This window comes from Nematostella vectensis, chromosome 7, assembly GCF_932526225.1.
Source record: "Nematostella vectensis chromosome 7, jaNemVect1.1, whole genome shotgun sequence".
NCBI classification, from domain to species: Eukaryota; Metazoa; Cnidaria; class Anthozoa; order Actiniaria; family Edwardsiidae; genus Nematostella; species Nematostella vectensis.
Genome location: NC_064040.1, coordinates 7,914,692 through 7,932,184, shown reverse-complemented (window position 1 = coordinate 7,932,184; position 17,493 = coordinate 7,914,692). Strand labels below are relative to the sequence as shown.

General features: G+C 38.7%; 1 protein-coding gene and 1 long non-coding RNA gene across 3 annotated transcripts; one reads left to right on the top strand and one right to left on the bottom strand.

The window, feature by feature from the left end:
- Positions 1-336: 336 nt before the first annotated feature.
- Positions 337-13,243, bottom strand: LOC5504445 (tumor necrosis factor receptor superfamily member 16). 2 transcript variants are annotated; one of them, XM_048729913.1, is made up of 6 exons: positions 13,095-13,243; positions 5,352-5,696; positions 4,971-5,208; positions 4,375-4,572; positions 3,689-3,769; positions 337-3,210 (listed from the first exon to the last, which is right to left on the bottom strand). In XM_048729913.1, exons 1-6 carry the CDS (start codon positions 13,155-13,157, stop codon positions 2,945-2,947), a joined length of 1,191 nt encoding a protein of 396 aa, XP_048585870.1. In that variant the 5' UTR covers positions 13,158-13,243; the 3' UTR covers positions 337-2,944. The 2 variants fall into 2 exon arrangements, with proteins under 2 accessions (XP_048585870.1, XP_048585871.1); XM_048729914.1 differs by lacking the exon at positions 13,095-13,243 and adding an exon at positions 7,903-8,874.
- LOC116612141 lies at positions 13,228-16,577 on the top strand. Its single transcript, XR_004293795.2, has 2 exons — positions 13,228-13,470; positions 14,049-16,577. It is a non-coding gene; the product is annotated as an uncharacterized LOC116612141 (long non-coding RNA).
- Positions 16,578-17,493: the final 916 nt, after the last annotated feature.

Genomic DNA, 17,493 nt, shown 5'->3' with positions numbered 1-17,493 from the left:
TTCAAAAGTATGATTAACAGTGGCGGATCCAGTTATGGTCCCTTAGGTTCAATAGGACCAGTCCTTTAAACGAAATAAGGCCTGGACTAAGGAGCAGGCAATTGAGGCGTTGTGGAATTTTGATATAGTATTCATAAACTGTAGACGAATCCGCCATTGATTAAATTAATTCGTTTAACCTTCCCAAAATGGATTATACCGAGATTGTTGGACATAAAAAAAAACAAACACCAAAATGCTGATGCTACTGCAATTAAATTTAAAAAAGGATGATATGGTTGTACAGTACAGCCCTTTCCTTTCAAGGTTTCTAACAAAGCACAAGATGATATGATCTTAGTCATTTAAAGCATGTTTATTTACCGAATGTTTCGTAACTACCAGAAGTGACTTGGCTACTTGAACTACACCATTCCTAACCTTTATTTCTTCATATATTGTACAAGTGTGCGAAAATCATATTTAATGGTCAGGAAAGTGCCTAAGGCTAGTTCAAACGTCGTATTATCCATGAGCCGTATTGCAATGCAAATACATGCAAATGGAGATGAAACAATCGACTCGATTCATTTGCATGCATTTGCATTGAATACGGCTCATGGATAATACGACGTTTGAGCTTAGCCTAACATCTTATTCAGAGCAATTACTTTCTACATGACAGAAAATAAATATCTCTCTCTTGCTGTCCACAATGGCGAATACAAAAGAAAAAGCGCACAAAAATATGACGATCAAAAATGCAAATTTCCATCCCCTTTTTTTAGGAAAATACTCCTTATGTATGCAATTCATTCAAAATATGCTAAACTCTCTCACGGTGCATGATGGTAAAAATAAGCTCTTTCTCCTCCCGTTGCATGACGGTAAAATGGTAATGCATGACGGTAAATCTGGAATGGAGCTTCGAGCTAGTGAATATTCGCCCAAATTGGCAAGCTATCTATCATGGACATAAGTCCATACTCATTATCTCGGTCGAGGCCGGTGAATACAGGATTCACTGAGTCACAAACAAATACTCCGCTTGTAAAAACCTCTGGTGAAATGTTTCTTATGTTAGGCGACGAATGCTGAATTTCTTACAACACGAATACTATAAACAGTACACTGCAACGCGCGCTACCGTGGCCAGTTGACAGTTTTTAAAGTGAGCCTATGAGCAGGCGAGAAACGTGCTATCTGATTGACTTGAACTTGCCACGGTAGCGCGCGTAGCATGAACCCCATTAAAAATATTTAAAGGAAAACCGCTCTAGTATCCTGCATTACCAATTGGCAAGACTTAATGATAAGGTAACATAATTTTCAAAATTCTTTTACAATTGTTATATTAACTCTTAACATTGCTCAGCAAAATATTATGTAACCTCGAAAATGGGCTGGAACAAATAAAATAGGCATTGTCTTATCAATGTATCGTACGACAAAACTACAAATATTCTAGTCATGCATGTAACAACAATTACTTTCGTATTATACCCCTATTCTAAAGGATTGTCAATTCGTACTAATAGCACTGTGCTATTTATTTCTACAATATAGTTGAGGCATTAACTCCCTTTTCACGCTACTCGACAGTTGCAAAATGGGTGGGAGACTGATAGAGAGGCTGACAAAAGAAATTGGGGGATTGCCTGTTGGAAAGCAGCGCCAGACCTCGCCCCCAGCGTCTTCCCGGTCACTAAATGCAAAATGGCGGCAGATTCTGAGAAAAAGACCCTAGAATAAAATTTGCCCACGTGAAAACACGGGAACACCTAGAAAGACCACAGAAATCCTTACATAGAATACACAGGAACCCCGACTAAGAATCACAGTGATTAGGAGCATATATGTCTGCCTTGTCTAGTTAAACGACCCCATAATTCCTTTTATCAGGATCATGACACCAGTCCTCTATCCGTTTTAGCAACTGCCGAATTGCGGTATTTATCTATGGTGTTTAGAAGTTTATTTTCTAAACTTCAGGTTATAATCTAAAGACTTACCTGGCCAAAGCCCTACAATATTAATTATCTTATTTTCCTTTTTTTTAAAAAAGCATGAAATCCACTGAACAAATAACAATATAAATATACCTTATTATATATCTTATGCAACGGGATTATTGTTTAAGATATTCCAGTTAAACAAGCCCATAATGTTTCAATTTTAGAATTCAGCGGATGTAAATTATTCACGTGAAAGCATCGTATTATCAAAAGAATTTTTTTACGGTTGTATTCCCGCACATAACAGTCTTAAACCTGGTTTCCATATTGTCGAAACATTCGTAAGGTTCGTAACAGTCGTCCAGCCCAATTAGCCAATTTAACTGCCAATGGTGATAGGTAATGAATTTTTTTCGCAAACGACTGTTACCACTATATGGAAACCAGGCTTGACACTAAACGAATGACATGTTAGACACACTCTACACCAAAACGGTGGTGGGAAGAATAAAATAGTTTAAAGTACTAAAACAGACAATAATCGAATCGCAAGCGACCGTCGAAGTACAAAATGAGTTCTTAAATAAATAACTTGAATAGAAACATGAACAAAAAACGTTTTTTTTTTCGATGTACCACTTTGGCATTAGCTTGTTACACATTATTGATGAAAATGACAGGAAATGGCAGGAAAAAAGAGTCAATCGATAAAAAAAAGTGGCGCCATTTTTTTCCCGCCATTGGTATCAAAACGCTACAGTGCGCAATATTTCATCAGTAACGCCAACAAAACATATACGAAAATGGTCCATACTTATTCCTCGACTACTTTATCGCTTGTGCTTCTTTTATGGCGGGAAAAACACCAACATCTTTAAGGCTGATTTAGACAGCACGATTTAGTACCGTAGCGGAAATCTCTACGACTCGAGTAGTAGAAGTGCCGCATACAACTAAAATTTAGTTGTATATATTGCTGTTTAAATCGCCCTTTGAGACGACTGCAGACTTTACAAGTACTTTTTAACGATTTCCGCCTCCGTCACCCATTTCATTTTTACCAATGTCTCATATAACGTGTAAAGCGTACTCTCCCTTCTCTGCCCCCAGTCATACAACATAGAACTTGTAGCAGAATTGGGCTGAAGGTTAAAGTTCTCTATGTCCAAGTTAGAAAAACCCAGATTCCCCGCCAAGGATTTCCATCGTCCCTTGGGATTCAAATGACGGGACAGGTGATCCGTCAAACTATACGGGACATCGCGAAACAGTTTATCTGTAAAGAGAGTAGAAAATGGGAAATGAGGTCCGCTGGAAGCACATCTATACGGCTTGAATAAAGTTCTTAAGGTTCTTTAGCTGTGCATTGTTGGAATTATAGATGTGCTGTATATCATTGAAAATACAGCGGTTTATTCGCAAGGAAACTCCAAAACAACAATCTACGAATAAAGTCCGGTATGTTACTGACTTAATTTTATTAAAAATACCTTGATTAATTGCTTAAATCGCCGGGTAAAAAAAGACATCAAATATGTTTGTTGTGGCAAAACTAGGCAATAGTCTGTTTTTCTGTCTGGCGCTTTTGGCGCTCTGGGCCCGGTTCCTCAAAAGCAGGTTCGCGCTTATCCAAGGATAAATATGGTTATCGAGACATTTGATTGAATAACAACCTTATTTATCCCTGGGTTAACGTTAACCTGCTTTCTAGGGACCCGGCCCAGGGCGTGGTATTAAATGGGGCTTTGGGTTACCTGTGGAGCCGCTTTGCACGAGGGGGGCTGTGCTGAGTCGATTTGTTTGGATATTTGGACGGGCAGTAGAAGCTGTTGAAGCTAGAAACAAGAAAACGTTCAGTGTCCTCAATATCTTATGTAGAAAAGCATGTGTATGCAAAAAAAATGTTTTCGTATAAACATTGCCAGCATCGTTACAAACAGCTGGACTGGAACAGCGGACTCGCGCTAAGAGAACACGTGACTGTTTTGGCGGCAAACTAGCGCGCGCTCAGCCTTTTAGCGGCAAAATAACAGCAACAAAAAGCAACGCTTACGAAAAAAGGCCAGAATTCTTTTTTTTCCAGAAATGGTTTAGTTTCATTTAAAGATTTTATATTTCGTCTTTCTCTGGTGTGACTGGCGCAGTCATTGATTTTTTGGTTTGATTATTTTGTTTTGAATTTGCCCCCCAAAAGGTCAAGTGATCTCTTAGCGCAAAACCCCTATTGTCACTAAACACCAGCCTCGTTCCCAGGGTCTTCTGGGTAATTTTCAATATGGCTTCTAGCTAGCGAAGATGGACGCCATATTAAAAATTACCCAGAAGACACTTGTAGGTAATTTTCAAAATGGCTTCTAGCTAGCGAAGACAGACGGTATATTTAAAATTGCCCAAAAGACACTGGGGACACTGGTTGACTAAACTGTAATAAAGCACTCACTTGTAGAAGTAGGAGGCGCGGAAGTTTTCCTCTTTTGCTTGCGCCGCCTTGATATAATTACCACTACGATGGCGACAAAAGCGAAGACGACACAGCACCCGACTACAATCACGACAAGTTTTAGTGTTGCGTTTTTCTCGAGGCTGGGCTCAGTAGGCTGCTGGTGGAATGCTTTATTGGAGGTCGCCTCTTCTTGGTCTTAGAAACAAAATGAAGCCACCGTGAGCATGTGAAATAAGGACGAAATAACAGTGGTATAAACCCGAAATATTGGTTGACACAATCACAGTATTTTCATATAACTAAATTCAGCGTCCACGACCACCATTATACAGTTATTTATTTATCTATTTTTTTTTGTCTATCAGGCAGCCATGCTCGAGGATCCAGCGTACTTTGCGGGGCTGGATCCTCGAGAATGTTAGGCAGCCAGAGGTTGCGTTCGGTAAATCGAGGCCCCTTTTGGTGATAATGGCGACAATAAACACAATAGATTACGGTTGATGCAACACAAAGTTCTTAATCAATTTATCATAGTAGAGGATTTATTATCATAACCTCAGTACCAAAATTTTTAAAAGCCCCTTCCTGCTCACCTTCAAACTCAGATATGTCAATATCTGTCACAATCCCTGTCGTAGGATGTGCCGTCTTAGGCTTTTCCGTCCACTCTGGCCAAAGCTTTGGCTGGTTCTTATTGATATGGGGTTTAACCGGCTCACACACAGTATCCTTTCGTCTAGTGCATTTTTCGGACACCGTTTGTCCGGCCGGACAATTCTTGCACATGAGACAGCCATCTGTCCGACTTTTGCCAGGTGAATAGGTCTTTTCCTGGGGTGGGAACAAAATAAAAGTTAAATAAATTCAAAATTAATGAGATCTTCTCTATTATCATAATAGCCAATAAACTATCAATCAATTTGAATATTTCAGGCAGCAAAATGACTAGACTACATCCAACATTTGATACACACCTTTTCACATTTTCGGCACACAGTGTTGTGATTGTGCGTACAATTTCGCACCACACCCCTCCCCCGTCCGCAGGACTTGCACTCTGCGCAGTATAGCGTTCCAGTGTCCCAAAAATAGCCCTCCTGGCATCGGCACACTGTATCGTGCGTCGCGTTACACGCGGAGATCACCTGGTTTTTGCTCCCGCGACACGCGGAGCATATCTGGCAGCGGTGATAGTTATTCCGCCCACTTATATATGTCCCTTCCGGACAGCGCTCGCAGACTGGAGTCGTCTGGTTTGCGCACGATTTTATAAAGTACCCCGCTGGGCACAGGCCGCAGACGTGCGACGCATAGATGGCCTGGGAATTAAGAAGATGTGAGTTAATTTCGAACTGTCAATTTTCGACGCATGACTTGGGCTAAACAAGAAAACGACGATTTGTTGTCCTGTGCAGTGCGACATTCTAATTAAATGCGTACATTTTCCCGCTAAGTTAGCATATGCACGAAATACTACAGTGTAAAAAACTCATAATGCGACTTTTTGTGCAACTTTTGAAACAACGTTAATGCTCGTTTCAGTGCACCATCATTCAACACCTGAACGAATAATTTTCAACTGAAACATATTGCTTTATCGTAAATGTTTGCGACATCATTTATCAGCACCCAGTGAAGTCATGTAAAACAAAAGTTTTTGAAATACGCGCTTAATCTCGAAATAGCGCCACTAAACAAAATAAAATAAGCGCCCTGGGCGCAAAAAGATTTACAGTATTTTTTTAGTCTTCAGAAATCAATATAACGGAGTTTTGTATTCAAAGGCTGTGTAAACATGCAAGCATGCACGCCCAGTACACCAAGAGTGATTAAAGGCATAAAAAAACGCCGACGTGTGAGTATTGGTGGTGCGGCATAAGAAAATTGCCGAAAGGATCGATCACTGAATATCACAACGCGGCGGTGACTCAAACGCGGACTTTGTGACCACACGCACACTACATACAGTCGCTAACCTTCGCAATCTACTTAAAACATGACAACGCAAGGCTAATAGCTTTTAGACTAATTTATCACCGAATTTAAGGAGGAAGAAAACGATTCAATAATAATAAAAAACATTGCCAAAGAACAATAAACCCCTAAAAGTGAAAACAAAACAGCCATAATGACACTGTTCACGATTGTGATTGTTTATTTATTTATTTATTTTTTTGGAAGGTCTGAATAAACACTTCTTTGAATTTGCCCTTAGAAAAAACCCGGTAGCCTTCACTATTTCAGAAATTAACTAAATAATCTTCAGTATTTTCAAGACCGCAAAAAAATAGTTTACCTGTCCCCAAGGCTTTGTTCTTATCTTTTACCGATTCAAGAGATTTATACAAATAAGCCAGTCACATGGCTTTTGTCAAGCTACGCGACATATGAGCTCGCGAAATTTGGCATGGCGCGCGCAAAAAATAAAATCGCCCTCATTTTTCCCGCCATTTTTCTGTTCCGCGTATGTAGAAATAGCCCAAGCGCGCGTTAAAAAATCATACAGCCAAAAAGTTAGTTTACTGCCGAAGTACTCGAATATCATTCCAATTAATACAAAGAATATTTTATGAACGCATGAACAAGAAGCAAATTTCCAATTACCAGCAATTTGTTTCAATTGCCAAAAAGTTTCCGGGTGTTTGAGTCGAATAAAGCCACCGGCGCGAAAACAACAGCTAAACCCCTGACTAGCCAGCAGGCGTTGGGAAAACTGGTGTGATTTTTGCCTATGTAAAAAGAATTATCTCTAACAGCTATATAAGCCGTTGCCGAAACTGTTTTCCCGCAGCGAGAAAGGGCTGACAGTGACAAACACGCAATTAATTTATGAAAATAACGTACAACAGCAATTATTTCATGAAAAATATCGGTGAAATTTTCTTTCGATAAAATGTAGGGTAAAACATAAGCGCATCTAGAAACGGGTCTAAACTGGCTAGACATGGAGTAGCGACATAAATAAACAGATCTAATAGTTTTGAAAATGGGCAGAATAGGGCGCTACAGAAGAAAAAAAAACATGCAGAAAAAAGACATGGATAGCTGTAAGAAATAACTCGCGAACAATATGCTGAAACAATGTTAGTTTTAAAAATGTATATAAAAAAATAAAACGCCCTTATTACAAATTGGTTCATACTGGAGAGTGCAATGAGTTCGTGTTTAGTAAAATTTTCAGTTAAAAATCGGTGGTAAATTAGTGAAGCATTCTTGAAAGGCCCAAAAGCTATTAGATAGAAGGTGTAACATTGAAATAAACTAGCAGAAATGATACCTAAAAATACCATGTTATATTCAATATGACAAGAAAAGATGGGTTTTAGAGAATCAAATTTTTAAGTGAGATAAACGAGAACTTATAGTCAGTTTTTCAACTGTCACGGTAAAATAGTTAGAGAAAGCGTGGCTAGGCGGGGGTATAGTCGAGATTAAACACACCATACGTTATACGTAAATCATACATGTCATCAATTGTTAGCCCACGCTACTTGTAGATAACTATTGAAAAAGACATATACCTACATCAGAAACAAGGAAGATAACGATTTTAGCTGCTAGAATTCCAACGAGCCACATTGCTTGGACAGAAATAGCACCAGTGACGAAGTGCTTCGCAGCAGATAGTAAAGTCTATTCCGGGGTATCTACGTGAACTTGGCGAAAGCCCTCATTAAGGCATCCATTTCCATGCAGAAATTACCCTAAATCTTTGACATTTTTTCACTTGAGCTCATTTCTTCATAGACTGTTCGCTTTGCAAATGATATCTTGTCTTGTGCACAGTGAACAGACATTCGCGCTTTTATTCGCTAGTGAGAAAACCCGTAGCGACCTTGAGAAAAACAAAGGGTGTTCGTCACACGCGAAGCCAGGTACACTTCTATTGTTGGCAGAACAATAGCTTTCAAGGCCATCCGAAGGATATGTGCTTCTCAAAGATCTGTCTCATGTTTCAGCTCCCGTCATTCAAATAGGGGAATCCCAACACAACAGATAGATAGATGAGCTTTCTCTTTCTTTGAACTTAGGGGTTTTCGTCCACGAATTTCAAACTGGGGACAGCATTCGCACAACGTGAAAATATCTTTTTACGGATATCATAATAAAACCTTTATTCACTAAAGTCGAATCAAAACAACGTTTGTTTATACTTGGATAAGGGCTCTAATAATTCACTTCTCCTCTCGGGAATAACGCCAGCCACCTTGGGGCAACCCGATAAGTCTTCCACTGGTTCCGTTTAGTGAAGAACACCTTACGTTTAGAGAAATCAATCCCACATAATGTAGGCACAAATACCACAGCGACGAAACCAACGGAGAGCTGAAAATCTTGCCTAACAATTCGTTCCCACAGTTAATTAAGGCGGCAATCAAATGAGATCCTACCAGTCTCACTTTTTGGCCCGAAGTGGGTGAGGAAAGACGTGTGTATAGATAGGACTCTTTGACAGTTGTACTGCATGTGCTACGAGAAGGATGCTTCAGAGTGGAAGAAAACGCGCCATGGTGTGCAATTCCGACACAGCGTGAGTTTTTATATCGCTTAGCAAATCGCAAAGCATGACAAAAGTCATAGATAATTTCAAGGAATTGCGTCAATTAGACAAGAGTTCTTTGTCAAAGGCGCTGCCATAGAGATATGAAAATAGTCATTTAAAGTGAAAGTATGTGAGTTGACTTAACAAACATGACAATACGTGTAAAAACTTGAGTTGGCTGTAGAGTTTGAGTGTGTGCGGTTTTTTTGAAGACCGACATTAAAGTTTGTTTATAAAGTTTTTTTCCACAAATACTGAAATAATAACTAGAAAGAAAAGAATACAGTTATTTTTAGAAAGTGTTCCACGTGTTTAAGTATTTCAAAATTAAAATACACCGATAATCTCACATGCTAATTCATTAGGGAACACTGTTAGCAAATCGAATTTAATATACAATTAAAACATAAGTAATTCTTTCTAAATTGCCGACTTTTATGATAAAAATATGTACGCACTGACGCAATCTGTCGTACAAGCAAAACAACAGCTACTCAGAATAAGCTTCAAAACACCATTAACAAACAACAACGGCTATAAATGAAAGCTCTGACGAGTAAAAAGTCCGAAAAACAATGAAGCTTTGACTGTAAGAGAAACAGAAAGTGATGATAGTGGCTGAACTGGATGCGCTTTGGAGTAGTTTTCCGGTGCGCGAAACAAGATGAGCAAAAACAATGAAGTCATCACTTCGCCAAAATAAACTGTTGAACTTTGGGGTCAAGATATCTAATAAGCCGTAGTAGCTCTTCTGGTCACTTCCTTTCAGCGTAAAAAAGCCCCTTTTTAGAAAAAGGTTTTGTAAACAAACTGCAAATTGTATCCAGAAATCTACAATAATTTTATAAAGTTCAAAAGGAGTTAGGGTTAGCACTCCTTAAAACGGGATTATTAGAAATAATAGCTTTATTGTGAAGATGGTGTTTGAGGATGATATCAAATTGCGTTTAAATCATTAATTTTACTATTATTTTTTATTATCCGGAAAAAAAACGTTTTGTGTATAAAAAAAAATCCGCATTCTGTAGATGAAGGGAGAAACATGAAGGGAGAAACACCGTTCATATAATCCCGTGCACTATGAAAAAAAATCGTTTATGTTTTATGTTAAGTCATGTTAAGAACAAATACGACTGTCACTATACTAAAAAATCGAGAGGATACCAAAAAAGGAAATAAGAAATAGACTAAAGGGGTAATATTAGCTTTGAAGAAGTTTTGAACAAGCTTAGGCATGTCAACATAAGGCATGTCAAACCTCCTTGGTTACTAGGCTCCTACCAAAATAGAATTCTTCTCCCCTGGAGATATCAACCTGGGATTTGTATTCTGAAGGAGTATTCACACACTGTTGCTAAGCGATAAAACTGTTTTATTTTATTTATTATTTTTCCTAGCTAAAACAAACATGTCCTTGCTAATATGGCATCAAGCCAAACATTCACATGTTAGTGCTGTGGCAAGATAGTAATAGATAATTTAAATGATATGGGGCACCCAAATCATCCAATAATCAAATTATCACAGAAAGAGAAGGATGTGGACAAATGAGGGGTACTTCGTTGAGATATATGTGTGGAGCCATAGATAAACAGCAAACTGCAAGCAAAGGCCCACCAAAATTTAATCTCATATGGATATGGATATGAAAAACATCATTCTCTTCACATGGGGTCCTTATGGGCTATTAGGATTGTCATCAAATGTGTTGAATTCATGACTTATAATAATATTTAGGAGAACAATACAAACTACTAATATGACAGTTTACCTTAAGTAGACATTGCATTTCAAACTTTTCTTAAACATTGGAGCATACAGAATTTTTTTTGTTGATTTTGTGTACAGTGAAATATTAGAATCAGATAAAGCAACATAATCAATGACACAGTTATTATAATGTAATGCTAAATTCCAACAGAAATTCTAAAATGATCCTTCCATGAAAAAATTCTACTTTGGCATATAGTATTGATATAATGGAGTAAAGTTGAACGTTTTATAGTGTTGCAAAATGGCCAAATGCCTGGACTTGAATAGGCGCGTTTTCTAAAAATGTCACTCGAAAACTAACAAACAAGAGAGAAAACGTACTTCCAAGTCAGAGAAGCTATGAAAATCGTTGATAACCCTTGTAGGTTGCATTCAGTAGGTAGATGAAACCGTTAGTTTTTTTTTATTCTTCTAGAGAAAAGTGTCATAAACAAAACATCCAAAGCACCTGAGTTTTTCGTCTGTCCCGGAAATCGCAAATATTGCATGATTTCCGAACCATGCTTTGCGTTGTCTCAAACCCTACACTACACGGTATGTCACAAGATAATAACTACTTGTTGTTGACTGAAAGGCAATATTGCAGTTGAAATTGAGAGTAGGAATTAAGCATGGAATCTTTCAGCTTTGGGGCATGGTAGATAAACATTTGTAATGAGAGCGCGAATGAAGTGTAGGCATACAAATATCTAAATGACAGGTTTCTGAGAGTTATCAAGACATTTAAAACGGGCACCAAACCCTTCAAAATATTCTAATTTACTCCTTAGGACAAAATTTGTCACCCAAGAACACCAAAGACGGATTTATTTCGAAATTCAAACGAAATCAATTAGAAAAAGCCAATTCAGTGTTTTTAAAAACACAAAGATTTAACTTAAGTTTGCGTTGTAAAGTGAATTGTACTTTGGTACACCTACACAGTACTTAGCGAAAATAAAATGGCTTTACGGGATGTTTACAATATATATTAGACGGAGAAATACAATAGCTAGAAGTAATTAATTCTCTTAACAGTCTATAGAATTCCAGAAAAGTGCTACAATATTCAATTCGAATCTAGTTATTGTTGTTTACGGCGTGCGACTATTTATAACCCGAGGCACTCGAACTAGCGGCCCTACAAAAGTGAGTTTACAACAAACTTTAGCCGAAAGACAGTGTTAAATCAACTGTGAAAAGAACTATTGTCAAAAGGTCGGGCCGGCTTTTATGCAAAGCAATGCTAAGAATGAATGCGAAAGCCACTTGTATTTCTGCTTAGTGGGCAAGTTTGGGCAAGCGTGTGTGGGAGGGTAGATGAAGCGTTCAAGCGAACTGCATCCAACTGATGGTCTAGGCAATGACAGGATTTAGAACAACAATATCAATGAGAGAGTAAAGCTTCTCTAGGATACACAAAGATTTATTTCGTAAATCGTATCAAATGGAGTGGTGGCTGATTTATCTAACAAATCGACCACAAACTCGCAAGAAGAATATAGCAAAACACATGCTGGGCCAGAATAAAAACATAAATGAAAGTATTGTAGTCGTTCTGAATATATACACAAAAACAAACCCTTTAACTTAGAGACGGTTTCGTAGAAGCCGTGTTTAAAGTTCTATGGCTTTTGCAAAATGCAAAGGTGTCCGTTAAAACCGCTATTTATTTCATGTTTGACAGAAACGAAAGCCAAACGTCGGGTCGTTTCCTCGGTGGCAAACCGCAAATGTGCTAAAAACAACGCAATTTCACTTTACAAGGGCACAACTATAAACATACTAATCGTTTACTAGGTATAATATGATAAAGTCGGTAAATCATTGCTTAGTTGGTGGCCAAAACCGAATTTGATCCCGCAAAATTCAGCCGGTGTTGGTTTATCCGTCGGCCATGACCGAACAGCGCTGAGACCGACTTGAACTCACCAAATTTCACACAGCAATAAATAAAAACAAACTCTCCCGCAGATATGGTTTATTATTTCACGTCCCGATAAATAAAAAATCTGTAAAGATAGCGGTTTTTTCGCTAATGAAGCCTAGGTTGTGCTGCACGCTTTCCCTTTCACGCGGACCTGCGAAAGGAGTGTGTGTTTGCTCGATCGTGCTTGTGGCCAAGTGTTCACTTGCTCCTGTTTCAGATCAGATCAAAAAGTGATAGCAACATTTAAACACAAGCAAAATACCAAAATAATAAATGTCAATACATTTTTCTTTATAATTCAGAATTAAGCTTGGAATAACTGATCTAAATAAAAAGTGAGCTTGAAATGTACACACATGTGATCGATGTTCAAAGCCGGGTGTATAAAATCGAATAATTCTTCTAAAAGGGCGCTTGAATTCGTCGATTGCCCGAAGTAGAAGAGGGATTTATAGCAACTCAAGCTAATATAAATAATTTTACTGTACTTACCGTTAAAGATAGCCCAAAAATCACCAAAGACAGCCCCAAAACTGCGCTATACCGCACGGCCATACCATCGTTGAGGGTATGTCATAAGAGAAATGCAAATTTGACGATCAAGTGAGAAGGCGCACTTCGGTCGGCGTCACATACGGTTTTGCGATGACATCATCGCGATCTATTTTTAAAATCGATCTTGGTTAAACTTTAACCACTAAAAGTAGACCTTATATAGACTACAAAACCGAGGTATAAATCTTTACAAGGACATGTCCTCATGTCTGGCGTATTGTGGGAAACCAAGCGATTCTGAGTTTAGCAGAAATTTTCACCACGCAAAGGCCACTCCGAATGTACCTCTATCCCCGGATTTGAGATGTGCAGTGTAAGTTTGCTTGTGTTGTTCGTAAGAGGTATTTTGACAGGAATTCTGCCAGGTGCTATGGTCTAGGTATTTGTCTATATTTGCCATTTTGCGATTTGCAAAAGCAATGATATTTTGGTCTCAATTATTCTTTTAATGTAAAAGGGAAGACAAGAATCCAAAAGGAAGGGGGGGGGGGTGTTTACACGGCCTCAGCTTTATTTTTTTTGTACGGAATGCACCCAGATTCCCTGTTGATCGCTCACAAGGTCTAGTAGACAGAAACTTGATATATCGATGACTAACCCACAAGCTATGAGCCCTGTGACGAGAAGTACGCAGCCCGTCCGTGAGGAACACGCTTGCGCGTGGACGGGGCCATCAGAGGAAGAATAAGGGATTACAGATGGACCTGTAGATCGATCGGTGTGAGAGATGGGCGATTTTTTGTCTGCTATAATTTTTTCGGAATCCTCAGGTTTGCGCGAAGTTTTTTCGGCAATATTTTTTTCTATACTTACGCGATTTTATTATCATTATTATTGTTGTTGTTGTTGTTGTTATTATTATTATTATTATTTTTTTTTTTTGTCTAACAGATCAGCGCTTGCAGCCTGGTCAGCGGTAAGGATGGGGATCGATCATTTCATGTGTGACGGGTATTCCAAATAAAAAACAACAACAACTCCAACTAGACACGGAAAAAAACAAGCAGGAAATAAAATCCGCTACCTCCCGCACCAAAGGTCGGTCCTTTAGGCGGCATCATGAGCAGAGCGTTGCCGGTGCGTGTTGGGACATCTTGTGGAATAAAGGGCTTGGGAGTGGTCTGATGAGTGTTTCACTCGTCAAGATGCAGCGGCTGTCCCCCGGCCGGAAACAAACGGAAGTACAGGCTACAAAGAACTCCCACTTGGAAATGGATTATTAGCGTAACTCAACACCTAGGAATCACAGACATTATTGCGCAGAGTCCCGCGCTGAGCCGGTAAGGCATGTGTTCTAAAGACGGAACTAAATACTCGGATGATTTGGGTTCATAGCTCATCTGTGATACTTACTAGGGATCTGAAACGCTCGGTGTGCAGATGACAGGTCATCGAATTACAACGTATTATAAGAACAGCTCACAAGTCATATGTAAGACACGTACTTAATGTCTCTCACACTTGCTTTCGGATGCTTTGAGAAGTGAGACGTATGTGAAAAGCACTGTTGTAAATAGGCCTAATTAGCAAAGGGCGCGTACATGTCACACGAGTCGTGTCAACTGTAGAACTGTCTCGCTTTCCTTCAGGGGCGGACCATTTTACTTTTGAGGGGGGGGGGATTTCGAAAAAAAAATTATCCTGCAAGCTACATTTCAAAGAAAAAAAATTGCATGCAAAGCAAACGAGCAGAAAGCAAATTCATGCACAAGTTTAAGAAAAAAAAAATTGCAAAACCATTGTGTGGAAAGATGAACTCTATAAAATAGAATTTCTATAAAATAGAATTAAAATTCTGTGATAACTTTGATGTTTTTTACTCTATAAAACGTTTTTCTCTATTTTTTTGATATGTGTATTTTGTATTTCTTCTCAAAATATTGTTGAAAGTTTCTATTGGTTGAGACTCGCCCTTTCCTTATAAAGTTGTCTGGTCTTCTCCTATCAGATAAAACTAGTTCCGGGCTAGTTCCAATGGTTTTATTTTAAAATTACATTCTGAAGAAAAACAAAAGTGCTCATTTCTGAAGAATTTTCAATGATGATTGCTATAATGCCCTATAATGCAATCATTTTAGAAATAAATACCCAAAAGTTAACTTGTACGGACAGAAGTCATATATACTATACTATATATATATACAGGCGGAGATACCAACCATCGATTATAATTCAGGAGATGGGATCTATATAAATGCTTGCCCCCTAAAAATGTCATTGTTTTGTGGAATATTTCAACAGAACCTTAAAAAACATTCTAACAAATGTTTCAAAGAAGCTTCTCTTTTTTGGCTATTTTATCTGACTCAATATGCAAGGTAAGAGCTTGATAGCGAAGACTCGTTTGGCTATGACACGAAGGTCTTACCATGTATAATCCCTATATCTAGTAAGTTTATTGAATTATAATTTTAATCTATTCAAAGGTCAAATAGTATGAAACACAACGTACGGAGTTCTATATTAGTGATATGATATGGGCTCCAAGAAAAAAAAAAGTCCTGCATAGCAGTACATGGGGAAAAAATCCTGCACATCCGATGGGCGAAAAAAAAATTCTTGAAGACATAAAATCACCCCCCCCCCCCCCTAAAAAAAAATGGTCAGCCCCTTAAAACTGCCTAGAACTGCGTCTAGGGTGGTGAGATATAATATGGAGAGAAAAAGGCTGAAAAACATTTTAATAAAAATAAAAATTTTAATAAAAATAAAAATTTTAATATACATATTAAAATATGTCCCTGAAGCACAAGACACACCCCCTAGACATGATGTGGTTGATTGGGTGTATTTTCTGTACCTTCATGAGCTTCAGAAAGGGAACCCATTGCATAGGTCGCTACTTTATACGAGCGCGCGCAATATTTGTTTGTTTGGACTTATACCGTATCATTTCAAATTCAGTTAACTGTGTACTGGATTACAAGCGGGTCATTATAAAAAAAATGTAAAAGTCTTCTATGTTTACATTCCGCGCAAGCCGGGTAATATTGTTTTGACATGAAGCCTGATTCGAACCGTTCATTTTTTTAAAATGAACAAGAGAAGTTTGAAAAAGCCACATGATGCTGGATGGAATTCTTAAAGGGGGTCACAATACCAATTGTGTAGGTTTTGACATAATTTTTCACCCTATGTCCGTGGTGCATTTGGCGTGTTAATTTTTTTTCTGATGATATTTTTTGACATGATCAATAGTATTTTTTTTTCTTCTGTATACCGTCAGTAAATATCCGCAAGCAAAAATGATTTCCAACCTATTTGAAGTGAAGATTATACAATGTTTTTCAATCATTTCTTTAACAACAACACAAAGGCACACAGCGGTAATGATGCATTTGAGAGCGCACGACAATAAGCAAACAGTGAACCAGCACAGTGTACTGGCAGCTAGTGACGTCATGGAACGACATACAAAAAGAGAAGACTCCCACACTTGGTACCAGGCTCCCGTCGGTCAGGGGAGGATACTGGGAGTTGTAAAAAGATGTGGCCCAAACAAAGGTTTCAAGAAAATTGGGGGCTGGATTCAATGTTTTTCTGTGGATTTCCTTGTATTTCTAAAATATCTAAAAATTGGGAGACCGGGGCCCGCTCAGCCCAGCCCTAGAACCGCCCCTGCCAGTCCAGTACTATATGTACGGGCCCTTCTGCGCGACTTGTCCGTTCTTCCTGTGATCGCCAGTAAGACTGGTCCCTGGGGAGGGGGAGGGGGGTTGAAAAATGAAATTTGCTCTTGTTCGTGCAAACTGTACCAAAAAAAAACCCTGTGCGAAAAGAGTTGCCTAGGTAGTTTTTAAGTGCTTTTATATCTCTAAATTATGCTTATGCCTCACTGTCATTTTAACAAACTGTACCCGACGAAAACCTCTGCAATTAGAGTTGCGCAAAAGGCAGTTCTAGTTATGTGCTTTTAAATCTTTAACAGCATCCTTTTGCCCAATGCTATTTTACGGCTATGTTTGCACCATTCATCTGGACCATTTCATTGGCAGGTAGCAGTAGAGGGGATGGAGAGGGTGGGGATAAGGGAAATTTACTAGAGAACAGGGGCCAACTCTGCCCCCTCCCCCCAACTCGTCCTCTTAATGTCTCCGTATCGTGCCTCCCCCTCAAATATATTGCGGCCTTCTACGGCCCTATGGATACATTACTATTACTACGTCTTATAATGCTCAGACCTGGCGATTGTACGTCTTATAATGCCCAGACCCGGCGATTGTACGTCTTATAATGCTCAGACCTGGCGATTGTACGTCTTATAATGCTCAGACCTGGCGATTGTACGTCTTATAATGCTCAGACCTGGCGATTGTACGTCTTATAATGCTCAGAC